The sequence below is a fragment of the Cajanus cajan genome, chromosome 7 (genome assembly GCF_000230855.2).
Source record: "Cajanus cajan strain Asha chromosome 7, NIPB_CcT2T_4, whole genome shotgun sequence".
Classification (NCBI taxonomy): Eukaryota; Viridiplantae; Streptophyta; class Magnoliopsida; order Fabales; family Fabaceae; genus Cajanus; species Cajanus cajan.
This window is the reverse complement of record NC_138523.1, coordinates 41,159,862-41,172,221: the sequence shown is the minus strand read 5'-3', so window position 1 is coordinate 41,172,221 and position 12,360 is coordinate 41,159,862. Positions and strand designations below refer to the sequence as shown.

Sequence of the window (12,360 nt, the reverse complement as noted above, 5' to 3'; positions counted from 1 at the left end):
AGACATTTGATTTAAAGATTTTTTTTCCTGATGGTAAAACTATATTTTTAACGGCTATACTGACATGGCTAAATGATTAAACTTAAACTTATGTGAATGTATAAAATATTTTACATTATGCATCACTTATTTTTTTTCTATTAAATAATAATTATTATATATTATTATAAATGTTAATTATATAAAAGTAAAATTTATCGTTTATCTTACATATAATAAAATACTAATATATTAAAAAGTTCATTAATCAAATGTTTCTAATAACTTATCTTGTTAAACAATTTAATTACCAAATTACATACTACTGAATTATGTTGCAAAACAGAATCTGAAATAAAAAAGAAAAGTCTGAATGAAAAAGTGTTGCCATACATACAGAATAAGATATTTTTGTATAGTGAGATATACTATTTTTTATTTATTTATTTATTTTTTAAAGTGAGTTTTAAGTACATGATAGGTACACCAAGGGTATAGCCGATTAGCCGTATAGGTTCAGCCTGAAATTGAGTTCACTGTCGACAAGTTTCGCCCCAACACTCAACTCCGCAAGCTATCGTTCTTCTTCTCCTTAGCAATTAGTATAGATAGCTTCATTTTCATCCACCAAATAACAATGGCGCATACATCCCTTTTCGCTCCCTCTTCCTCCCTTAGATTCAACCCTCTTCTTCTTTCCTCCTCTCCCTCTTCTTCCTCTCGCTCCAACAACCTTTCTTTTCCCTCCCTCCCCAGGTATTTTCCCCCTTTCTTTATCAATTTTTTTTACGATGCCCCATGAACTGCGCTCTTTGTTTTAACTCAATTTCAATTTCAATTTGCCGTAAAGTTTACATTTTGATGGCTTATCTGGGAGTTCCTGGCTTTTCGATTTGTTGATGTACAATTTTATTGTTTGCATATTTATTTATTTTAGAGAATTCAGGTGTGACCTTAAATTTTTATGCTAGTGGGTCAGGGTGAAAGTGAAGGATTTTTGGTTTACTTTCGGGTTATGGTTGGAACTGCAAAAAGAAAACCATAAAAATGTCATGATAAATTTGAAGTTGTTTATTCTTAGGAAAGATGGTTAACCTAGGTCTTCTGTGAAGGGTTTCTTAAAATTTTACTAGTTAGAGCTCGAATTGTTGTTATCCACCTTTTATTTGTACTTAAAATTTTCTTTATCTAAAAGAAAAAATTATGGCAATTAAGCATGGGAAGATACTAGAATATACTGTTATGCCAGGTATATTTATGTTATGTCTATCATGGGGATGAAGCCTTGCTGTGATTTTCAGGAAACTAAGGAAGTCGATAGAAGATAGAAAGGTGAATAAAAATTTTGCTGTGAAGGCAGTGTATGGTGATGAATTTTGGACACCTGAGGGGAGTTCAAGGCAGGGTATTTGGTCCATAAGGTAGATTTTGTTTTGTTATTTGTTTATCTTTTAGCTGTATCTTATTTATTGATTTGGATAGTGTTTTTGAAGGAATGATTTGCAAGTCCCATCTTCCCCTTATTTCCCTACGTATGCACAAGGACAAGGGCCACCCCCCATGGTGCAGGAGCGATTCCAGAGTGTTATAAGTCAGCTTTTCCAATATGTAGGCAATTTTTAACTCTTGTTGTTACTTAAGGTTGGGTACTCAGCTTCTGTTTAATTTTTCTTCTACTAATAGTGTGTTTTGGTATTTAGAGAATTATCCGCTGTGGTGGAGCAGTTGATGACGATATGGCAAACATCATTGTTGCTCAGCTCCTTTACCTTGATGCTGTTGATCCTAACAAGGTTTGTTCTAAGTCATAAGTCATTGAAAACCCATGGTTTATCTTCTTATATCTTTATCCATTTAAAGTCTTCGCATTTCAAAAGATGATGTCAAATGCTTATATTATGGTATTTCTTCATTTTTGATGTGAGTATTATCTTGAGTCTGTATTCGATCTTTTCTGTTATGTAATAACTAAAAAATATGTTGTGCAAGCTCTTGGTCAACTATCAATTTTCTGATTATGTTCTACAGGATATTGTCATGTACGTAAATTCTCCAGGAGGGTCGGTTACAGCTGGTAATAATTATTTTTAGTTAACACTATCTTGCATTGTTTTTATTATTTTATTTCAAATGTTAAATGCTTCCGTTATTTTTTTTTTCTCTTTAGGCATGGCAGTATTTGATACAATGAGGCATATCCGACCTGATGTGTCTACTGTTTGTGTTGGATTAGCAGCTAGGTAACATTTCATTCTTCCTCTGGGCAATATTACCTTAATGCTGACAAGTTACCATTTACTACCATTAGTAGAAAGCTAAGAGTTTTATCCTAACTTGATCTTGATGTATGCCAACAAAACATCATACTTATTTATTTATTTGTGCTGAATACTAGGGGAATTAACATGATTAATTTTTTTCTCTCTAAACAATGACTGAGTACTTCATTTTATTGGTCCAACCATGCCAACCATAAATTATTCATAGTTTCAAATAATAATCTGTATGTCCCCTCCAAAACCAAAAAATCTAAAGAATTGTACTTCTTTATATTTCATGCTCCAAATTTGTTATGATTCAATCATTTTTTTTGGGGGGGTGAAAGAGAGGATATCTCGATTGGGAGAGAAAACAGGGAAATCCCATATGACCTACTATATCTGACAAATTGCACTATGTATCAATCCAATGTTTATCTTCTTCTCCTGGGCCATCATGTGGTGAGTTATAATATTTTCCAGAATAATATTCATTGCCTAGTAATATTGTGATATAGTAAAGGAGTTGTGTGATTTTCCCTTTTTTCCCCCTTTACCTTCATGTAGAGATATGGCACCCGCAGGACTGTTGAAGTTGGGACTGACAGGACTGTTGAACTAAAAATCTTAGGCTTTGCCTTTGAAAAATATCCTTAACATTTCAAGAATTATAAATCTCTATCAGTATTGATAATTTGACTTCAAGAAGTGATTTATAGTTGATTGTATACTGTAGTTATTTGTTTTTCCTTTTGATGAAATGTTACTTATATAGACCTTTCGGTGTGCAGTATGGGAGCTTTTCTACTTAGTGCAGGGACCAAAGGTAATGATTCCCTTAACTTGCAATCATTGTATTCATCCCCTTCCCCCGTTCTCTTGGTGAATGTCATTTCCATTTCTCCAAAAAAAATGCATCTTTCTAACTTTACATTCCTTTCTCCGTCACTTCTGAAGGGAAGAGATACAGCTTGCCAAATTCAAGGATAATGATTCATCAACCGCTTGGTGGTGCTCAAGGAGGGCAAACTGACATAGATATTCAGGTATAGGCCTCATTTTCCTCCTTTTAATTTTTATTGGATAACCTCATGTTTACTTCTAAAAATTTATATACTTTTTTCATAGAAAACTAAAATCTTAGGGAAGCACTTAAAATCTAATGAGATTTATACCAAGATGAATGCCCTTATTGCTGGAGGAGGCCCAAGAACAACCTCATCACTTATTATGTAGTAAATTTTCTAATAACCCAAATTAATGTATAAAAGTACCCTAAGTGAATTCTTTGTCCATACAATGTATTGTTCCGTACTCTTAATATTCCTATGATTTTTTCCCTATGTTATTCTGTTATTTATATTTCATTCCCTTCTATTATACATTTGGATTTAGTCAGCATTTGGCTAGATTGGATTGAATCAGACAGTTCCATTAGATTTGATTATGAACTCCGTTGCAATAAGTGGCTCAGCGACCTTACCAAAAGGGGACTGAAAGATTTACTTGGTTTATTACTTTTTTGTACTAGTATCAATCATAATTCTGGTAAATTCTTGTTGGAGAAAACTGATAATGATTCAAAATTCACAGGCTAATGAAATGCTGCATCATAAGGCAAACCTGAATGGATATCTTTCCTATCACACTGGCCAAAGTTTAGAGAAGATTAACCAGGATACAGACCGTGACTTTTTCATGAGTGCAAAAGAAGCCAAGGAATATGGACTAATAGATGGTGTCATTATGAATCCTCTCAAAGCTCTCCAGCCATTAGAGGCTGCCGCAGAGGGTAAAGACCGGGCTAGTGTCTGAACATGAGATAGTCGCACTTTAGGTTCCAAGGTATAATAAGCATAGTGTTAAGCTGTAAGATGTTTTTGGTTGCTGAGGCCAGCTGATTTTTTTACGGATGTTGATATCTGCCCATGTACCAAAAATGAGATGAAATTGATACTTTTAATGTCTTGCTTTAGGGTTTATACTGACTGAAGGTTCTTTAATGGATCCTGAATGTGCTTTTTCCTTCAAGCATTCTTTTTTGATGACCTCATGATATGTCCTCATGTATTGTAATTTGATTTTTTTATTAGATCGTGATTGTTTTTCTTCACCTATTAGTGGGGGCAATGGTGTTAACTATTCTAAAATGGATGTTTGCTTACACAAGTAATAAAAATGGTACGAGCCAACAATGATTAGATTCATATGTATCATATAATAGTTTCCGAATTGTTTAACAATATTAACGAAACTAGTTCTCAGGAATATTTTTTGTAGAATATATATATATATATATATAAAGGCACAAGAGGATGTGTAGAGAAACAATAGAGGAGTAAGTAGAATCTTCTAAATTAATTATTCAATTTATATAGTTGGGCTTGAAGATCGACCCAGATGATGGTTGGGCTTAAAGAAATGCTAGAGACGAACTCTTGAGAAATAACAAGTCACAACTTGAGGTCAGTGTTATTTTGACATCTTTTTCTCTATATTCTCATTTCTCAGACCCCTATTCTCAATTCTCACAACCCACTTATTTATTTATAAAACCATCTTTGGCGGAAATAAGTTTCCAACATTTGTCATACACGAGACAATAGTTCGTTGTGTATCTTGACATGATTTGTTTAGAGACCCAACGAAACTAGATTTTATTATATATCCCGATATATATATTGTCTAGATATAAAATAGAAAAATAAGTTATCATTATGTTTTTCGACATGAGAAGCAATGGAGGTGTGGAAAAATATATATACGGAGGTGGAGGTGATGGAGTGCTTAAGAAAGTACTAAGTAGGGACGAGGGGTGTGCAGGAAAATAGAGAATGAGAGAAGAGTCTCAAGGGGTGGGGAGAGAGAAAAAAAAAGTGAATGGGAAGGGGGTAGAAGTATGATAAGGATTTAATTTTTATTTTTAAAACAATTTAATAGTTTAGAACTGTTTGAATTGGTTTTAGAAGCTTCTCAACATGAAGGACTTTATTTATTTATTTATTCAATGAAGGACTTTGCACCTTTGCTTCTTTATCACCAACGTTCTTTGAAATATGTATTATTCATCGTTGGTAGGTAGTTAAGACTTCAAAGAAAAGTCACCTACTGCAAACAGACACTCTATCGTCAACCCATCAGTTACAATTGCATCCACGTAACTCCATTTTTCAAATTTTATTTAGCCTTCCTTCACGATAAGCATTAAAAATAACATTTACTAGTTATCTTAATCGTATCAAATATTAATAAAAATAATTAGATTCTCGGTTCGTTATGTGCGTATGTTACGCACACCTAGCACATGGAAAGGAATTTCCTTATTCAATTATGGGCATTTTTTTCAGCCCTTTCATAATATACATTTATTCCCTTTTAAGTAGCAAGATCAATCTTTGGATTTTATTTTCTGATTTAAGAATATTTTTAGGCTAAATATCTATTTTGGTCCCTTATAATCTTTTTTTGTTTCAATGTAGTCTCTCATTAATTTTTGGTCTCAATTTGGTCTCAAACTAACTAATTAATTGGTTTCAATTTAGTCCCTAATAAATTAATTGGTTTCAATGTGGAACTTCCCTCCAAATTTCTTTAACAGAGTTAACTATTGGTCACGTGGATGCCACCTAGATGCATAGGTGGATGCCACATGGATAAATTTTTTTTTGAAAACACCTGGAACCAGAACGGGCCGTTCTGGATGCGCTTTGGGGTGTTAATTTTGCATCCGAAACGGCCGTTCCAAATGCAAAATTTACACACCAAGAGTACACCAGAACGGGCCGTTCTGAAACTAGAACGGCCCGTTCCAAAATTGAAAATAGAATATTATTTATTAATTTTATTAAAAAATGTAATAATTTTGAAAAATATTTTTTATGGTTAAAATTTTAAAATTACTTATTTTTATAAAATACAATTGCCTTATAAATAGAGTAATAACTTTTTTTTTCTCTTTCTATCTGAAGAAATATTTAAGTGTCACTTTATAATTTTTTGTAACTTATTTAAAATTAGAGGAATAAAATGATAAAAAATAATAGGATAAACATAATAAAATTATTAATTTATTTTCTTTTAGTGTCCTTTAAATTTTTACATTCATTTAAAATAAAAATATTTTATATGTTAATTTGAATTAATTTAACGAAGTATTATATGATTTTTAATTTTTTAAATTTTTTTATAAATTTGATCTATACATGAAAAACTTTTTAATTTAACAATTAAATTCTTAAAAATTTGATATAGAACATTAATTATTAAATAGAATAAATCTATCAAGACTTACTATTGAAGTAAGTAAATTTTTTCTTCATTAAAAATGAAAATAATTTTACCACAAAATAAAAAACAATTAAACAATAAAATAAATTATAAAAAAAATATTAATATATTTATTATATTAGATATAACAGCATAATTAAAATATAATTAATAATGTCATGTCATCATTTACTGTATAGTGTCATTTCATCCTTTACTGTATAGTGTCAATTTGGTAGTAAGTGATTCATCCTTTAGTGATACATTGCATTGTCCTTAATAATACATTGTATAGCCTAACTGTTTAGCAATTGAAGTTATCAATTTCCATTGACAATATTACCAAATTTAGTGTTTGAAATGTTTTGTACCTTGGGTCTTTTTCCTTCCATGATTCACAACCGTGAACTATAATCATTAATCGTTTATGTTTAGCAGTCTGGAACCAGAACGGGCCGTTCTGGTTCCAGGTGTTTTCAAAAAATTGGGATCCACGTGACATCTACGTGACATCCACCTATGCATCCACCTGGCATCCACCTATGCAACAGTTAACTCCGTTAAAGAAATTTAGACAGAAGTCCCACATTGAAACCAATTAATTAGTTTGAGACCAAATTGAGACAAAAAATTAATGAGAGACTACATTGAAACAAAAAAAGATTATAAGGGACCAAAATAGGTATTTAGCCATATTTTTAAAATTACTAAAAAAACAAATGACAAAATGATGAAAGTCAGCGGCAAGAAAATAGATTTATATGAGTACCAAAAATTTATTATGAGTCACAAATAGGGTATATCTATATAAGGAGAAGTATAATCCTATATCCTAGCTAATGTACCATTGTTTATGTGATATTTTGTCAATTAACACTTCTATTGTTAGATGTGTCATTTCTTTTGTTCGTGGTAATATTGCTGAAGGAGGATGGTCAATTGTTATTACTAGAAAATTGAGTATTTAGCTTATAGGCCGATCTTGGAAAGAGGAAAAGAAGTATTTATAGGAGAGAAAAAAAAAAGAAAAATTAAAATAATTTTTTTCATAAGTTAAATTAGTTTGTGTATAAATTAAATAATATTTTGTTGAAAATTTTTATAAATTAACTTATGTATAAACTAAGTTTAAATTATATATAAAAAAAAACTCATTTCATTTTTTTAATATTTTTTTATAAATATTTTTAGACAAAATTATCCAAACAAACCATAAGAAGAGAATTAGTGACAAGAAAAAGTAGAGTTTTGACAAAATAAAGTGGGAAAAAATTAAGAAAACGACAAGGAAATGATATTTATGAGAAAACGTAAATTAATAAAATAAAAAAACTAGAAGTGCAAGAATGTAAATTTACACATTAGTATTAGAAAGCAAAGTAAATTAACATGAAATTAAATATATTAAAATGTAAGTTAACATATAAGTAAAAGTTATAGTTTACTAAGATCAACCTAACAATAAAGGTTTGAATAGTTTGCATAAAGAAAAAATAATAACAAATTAAATGTCAAAAGATTTTTTTTATTTGTTAGAATTACAATAACAAAATTTGAAATTAAAAGTATGTGTACATCACTTCAATTCTTACTATTAAGCAAATTCTAGTAATTCATCAAAGATAGTTTGCTTGCAAGTGAATGAATTTGAAAAGATAAAATAAAATAAATGTAGACATTGAAGAGAAAAAAAAAGAGTAAAAATAGGTTAGGGTAGGTTGGTGTACTTAGCGAGTATGATTAGAAAATGGCAAATGTTGTCCAAGTTCTTACACTTCACATTTTTATTATTAACTTATTAAGTCGTCATTTGCAGTTTCTTATCATGATACACGTTTGAATTGGAAATTTTCAAAATTTGTGAACTTTTACATACTTCTATTATTTAAGTATTCCGTCCATATACATCTTTTCATTAATATAAGTATTTATTAAGCTTCTTCATCCTTTGGTGTTTGAGATTTGAAGTTTTGAATCGCTCATGTCTATAATTAGGGTGGCAAAGTAAGATACAATTTATCAGTTAAGTTAGAAATCTTAACCTGTTAATTCAACGGATTAATGGAACGTGTTGGTCCATCAGCTCGTTTAATCAAATATTATTTATTTATTTTTTAATTTATAATATATGTCTTTGTGTTGTATATATTTTCTATTAAAGGATTATTAGTACTTGTGTTATACTTCTTAAAAATTATTATAAATTTTTAGTTAAAAAATTATTAGCAATAATCTTAATTAAAAAAAAGTAAGCTTTTAATAATTTTTAATTTATTATTATTTTGTATTCTTGAAGTTGAAGAAAAAAATTATGTCATGAGTCATTTTATTAAATTTGTCAATTACTATTAAAAATATTAAATTTGCTAATATGAATTAATGGTAAAAAAAAAAAAATTGGTAAAATAGAACAGATCAAGATTTATAGATATTTGGTTGACGGACAATCATGCCACGAGTAATATACAAACTATTGATTCAAGAAATATTTTGTCCAATAGTAACAATAATGGTGTTGTGATTTACAAGATTATCATGATAAACCTAGGATATATACATGCTCACATTAAACATGAATATAAAATGAAATTTTAAGCTTTGACAAAGTACATTCTTTGAACATTCTAGATTTGAACTATTGTGAAGTTATCATAGAAAAAATATTTCATACTAGAATAATACTCAACTTAATTATTACTTGTTTCGAAAGAGAAGTTTTAATATTTCTTAATGTAATATGTTATTAGTGATAGTCTTTAAAATTATCTTAATCATCTTTTTTTTTTATGAGATGGATCGTTTATCGAGAAAACTCATTTATTAGTTCCTCTCTCTTTGATCATGATATATGAAGGTAAATTTTAATTAGCACAAAATTATTTTAAAATCGAACTTTGATGAAACATTAAGATTCAAACTTTGAAATTAAGTTTAGAGAATTAGATAAAGATCATATTATCTCCCATGCTCTAATTTTAATATGATTTTTATGATCAACAATTATATTTATATGCCTCTTTTACTTTATTTTTTTTCAAGTCTATTTTTGTTTCTTATCATATCACTTTTCACATTTAACACTTTCTATTTTCTTTCCCTCTTTTTTTTTCACCTTTCGTTACACTCTAAAATAGGGTATATAATGAGCATATTTATTTCGGGTTTAGTTGATTTTTCCTCATAATTTTACTCAACTAATAAAGTAAATTGAAGGGAAAAAAAACCTGTTTTCCGCTACAATACCACCAATTGCCGCCGTCCAACAAGTTTCGTGAAATGGGTTATAAATCCACTTATGGGTTATATTATTTGGCATTACACGACCGTTGGCACGCATAGTCAGAATCCGATGAGATGACACTATGTTTCTTCCCTACTACCTAACGGGATTGCTTCATTTTCTTTTCTTTTTATATTTTTATAAATAATAATCATACTTTCTTCTTGAGTTTTGTTTCCGTGTAAACTCTTCGCATATACTATACAAATAAATCATCAGCACATTGGAGTTAATATAATTTTTCTGACTGAACTGTCTATATAAGTTTATCTTAAGAGTTTGTAATAACAAAATTTGAGCAAATATCACAATTCATCATTTTTCTTTCATCGGGACTCTTGAGGAATTAGAGTTTCACCAAAAGATTTGTAGCTATTAATGGATCATTTTGTTGTTTGTTTTGTTATTAAAAGATGGTTCATTGCCAGAAAATGTCAAACTAACTATGATCAACATTCAACAGAAATAAATAATCCATACGGATCTCCTTGTTGTTAGTTTCCTAATAAAATTTAAACTCTCGATTGCGACAGAGTTTAAATGTGAATAAATTGACCTTTTCACCTTAGCATAACAGATGGAAATATAACGCCTTCGGTAGCGATGATGAAGAATTGACCAAACACATAATTAGTTCTCTTACTCAGTTTGACGGTGGTCTGAAAAAGTTATATCTAGATCGACTCAAATTGTATTGTTGATTTTTATCTCATGCTCTGACTTTCATATTCCATCGAGTTGGTACACAATTGTTTTTATTTTTTTATTCGACATTAGTTTTTGCATATAATCATGTATCATTTTTATATTTTGTTCATATTACAGATTTGCCTATTTTAAAAGCGTGGATGTCTGAGATCTTTACTTTACTACAGCATTTTCCTTTTAAAAAGATTAAAATCGATCATAATCTGTTCATCTATATTGATTCCTAATTATTTATACTTGGACCGTTCAGGTCGTTTTCCGACCTGATTCCCTTCTCGGTCATAGGACGTTAGCGACCCTTCTCTTGGCAAATAACCGACCAGGTGGCCATGTCTTGAGCCCTATCGCCTTTAGGCTCAGGGCTGAAGGGCAAGTGGACTGTCCAGGTCGTAATCCGACTAGCACATCGTCTAGGCAAAAACCCGACTAGCACATCGTCTAGGCAAAAAACCACCGACTAGCACATCGTCTAGGTAAAAACCCGACCAGCACATTGTCTAGGTAAAGACCCGACTGGACCTTCTACTCGTCTAACTCCCGACTGGACCGTCACGGGGTGTGGCGACTCGGCTATAACGCCAAATTACACGCACCCGAGAGGGGATACGCCTTTTTTCCCGATAGGTCCTCTTGTAAAGGCATTCTCGGAAAAATACCGATTTGGAAAACAACCACTCACTCCCTTGGCTTCAGGATAAGAGCGGTTAAGGAGAATCCCGAAAATCGCGGGGTCCACGAAGCCCATAAACACAAAAGTATAAAACCTAGAACCCTAGAGCTAGGAGGACAGATTTACACTTTTGAATGCTCTGGTTTTGCGGTTTGACCTAGGAAAAAACCCTAGTGCACCCCGTGGCCGGAACAATACTAAATGGAATAAAACCAAATTTAATTACTTTAATAAACTATGTACATGAAGTTTGAATTATAATTAACCTTTTCTTTGTTTGGTAATTAAAATGTAAATAAGGATAAAAGAGTGAAATTGGCTTTAGCTTAGATATTGCACTCTTTACCGAACGGCCTAAACTGTATGTGACTAGGTGTAGTCCCTACTCCCAACTAATATCTAAATTAATGAGATACACTCCAAATCTGCTTCAACTGCAATCATATCTAATTCAACGCATAAGAAATAGAATACGGTTCGTAACTAATGTTTATGGTAACTTCAGGTACGGTTCAATATGACGACGACAGACATCATTCTCAGATAAAATCAAGACAACTACTCAACAAGATACCACATTACTATCTCCTATTAATAAAAACAACATTAAAATTTGTGGTATGACAGCATAAATAAATAAGACGCAATTTGTCATGCGAATGTACATATTGAATGCCGAAAAAAAAAACATAATTAATAACATTATAACTAAATGTACTAATTATTCTATTAGTTAATCCAATTGAAATTAATAAGTATAGAGCATTAAAAAAAACATGCGCAATGGCAGATGGTTAAATATGTCAACTAGGATAAGGATATAGCAACTTTTGCGTATGAGTGCTCCCATCGCAGGGGATCTTTGTAATAGTTGAAGATATCAATGGTTCATTCGTATTATTTTTTTAAAAGTAAAAGGATATATAATTTATATAATTTTGGCATTATATGTAATTTAAAATGTTGAGAAAGGGGTTTAATTAATTATGTTTGATCATGAAGGAAGAGGAAAAAGGCACGGAACTGGAAATGGCTAAGAGGAGTCCTCCAAAATTCAAAGCGGCTCCACTCATTATCCGTCAAATTTGCAACCATTTGTACCAAACCAATGCGCAAAAGATAAACGAGTTTGATTTGATATATATAAATATAAGGGATATAACAAATATATATATATATATATATATTTATTTAGGCCA

The 12,360-nt window shown here is 30.7% G+C and overlaps 1 protein-coding gene across 1 annotated transcript; it reads left to right on the top strand.

Annotated features, from left to right (window-relative positions):
* Positions 1 to 471: 471 nt before the first annotated feature.
* LOC109809714 (ATP-dependent Clp protease proteolytic subunit 5, chloroplastic) lies at positions 472 to 4,268 on the top strand. Its single transcript, XM_020373098.3, has 9 exons — positions 472 to 735; positions 1,281 to 1,400; positions 1,473 to 1,587; positions 1,680 to 1,772; positions 2,008 to 2,053; positions 2,147 to 2,219; positions 3,029 to 3,063; positions 3,195 to 3,283; positions 3,831 to 4,268. Exons 1-9 carry the CDS (start codon positions 617 to 619, stop codon positions 4,050 to 4,052), a joined length of 912 nt encoding a protein of 303 aa, XP_020228687.1. The 5' UTR covers positions 472 to 616; the 3' UTR covers positions 4,053 to 4,268.
* Positions 4,269 to 12,360: the final 8,092 nt, after the last annotated feature.

Coding starts and splice junctions, on each gene's coding strand:
- LOC109809714 (XM_020373098.3), top strand. CDS start 617: ATGGCGCATACATCCCTTTTCGCTCCCTCTTCCTCCCTTAGATTCAAC. Junction 1,401..1,472: donor CAGGGTATTTGGTCCATAAG/GTAGATTTTGTT, acceptor GTGTTTTTGAAG/GAATGATTTGCAAGTCCCAT. Junction 3,284..3,830: donor AAACTGACATAGATATTCAG/GTATAGGCCTCA, acceptor CAAAATTCACAG/GCTAATGAAATGCTGCATCA.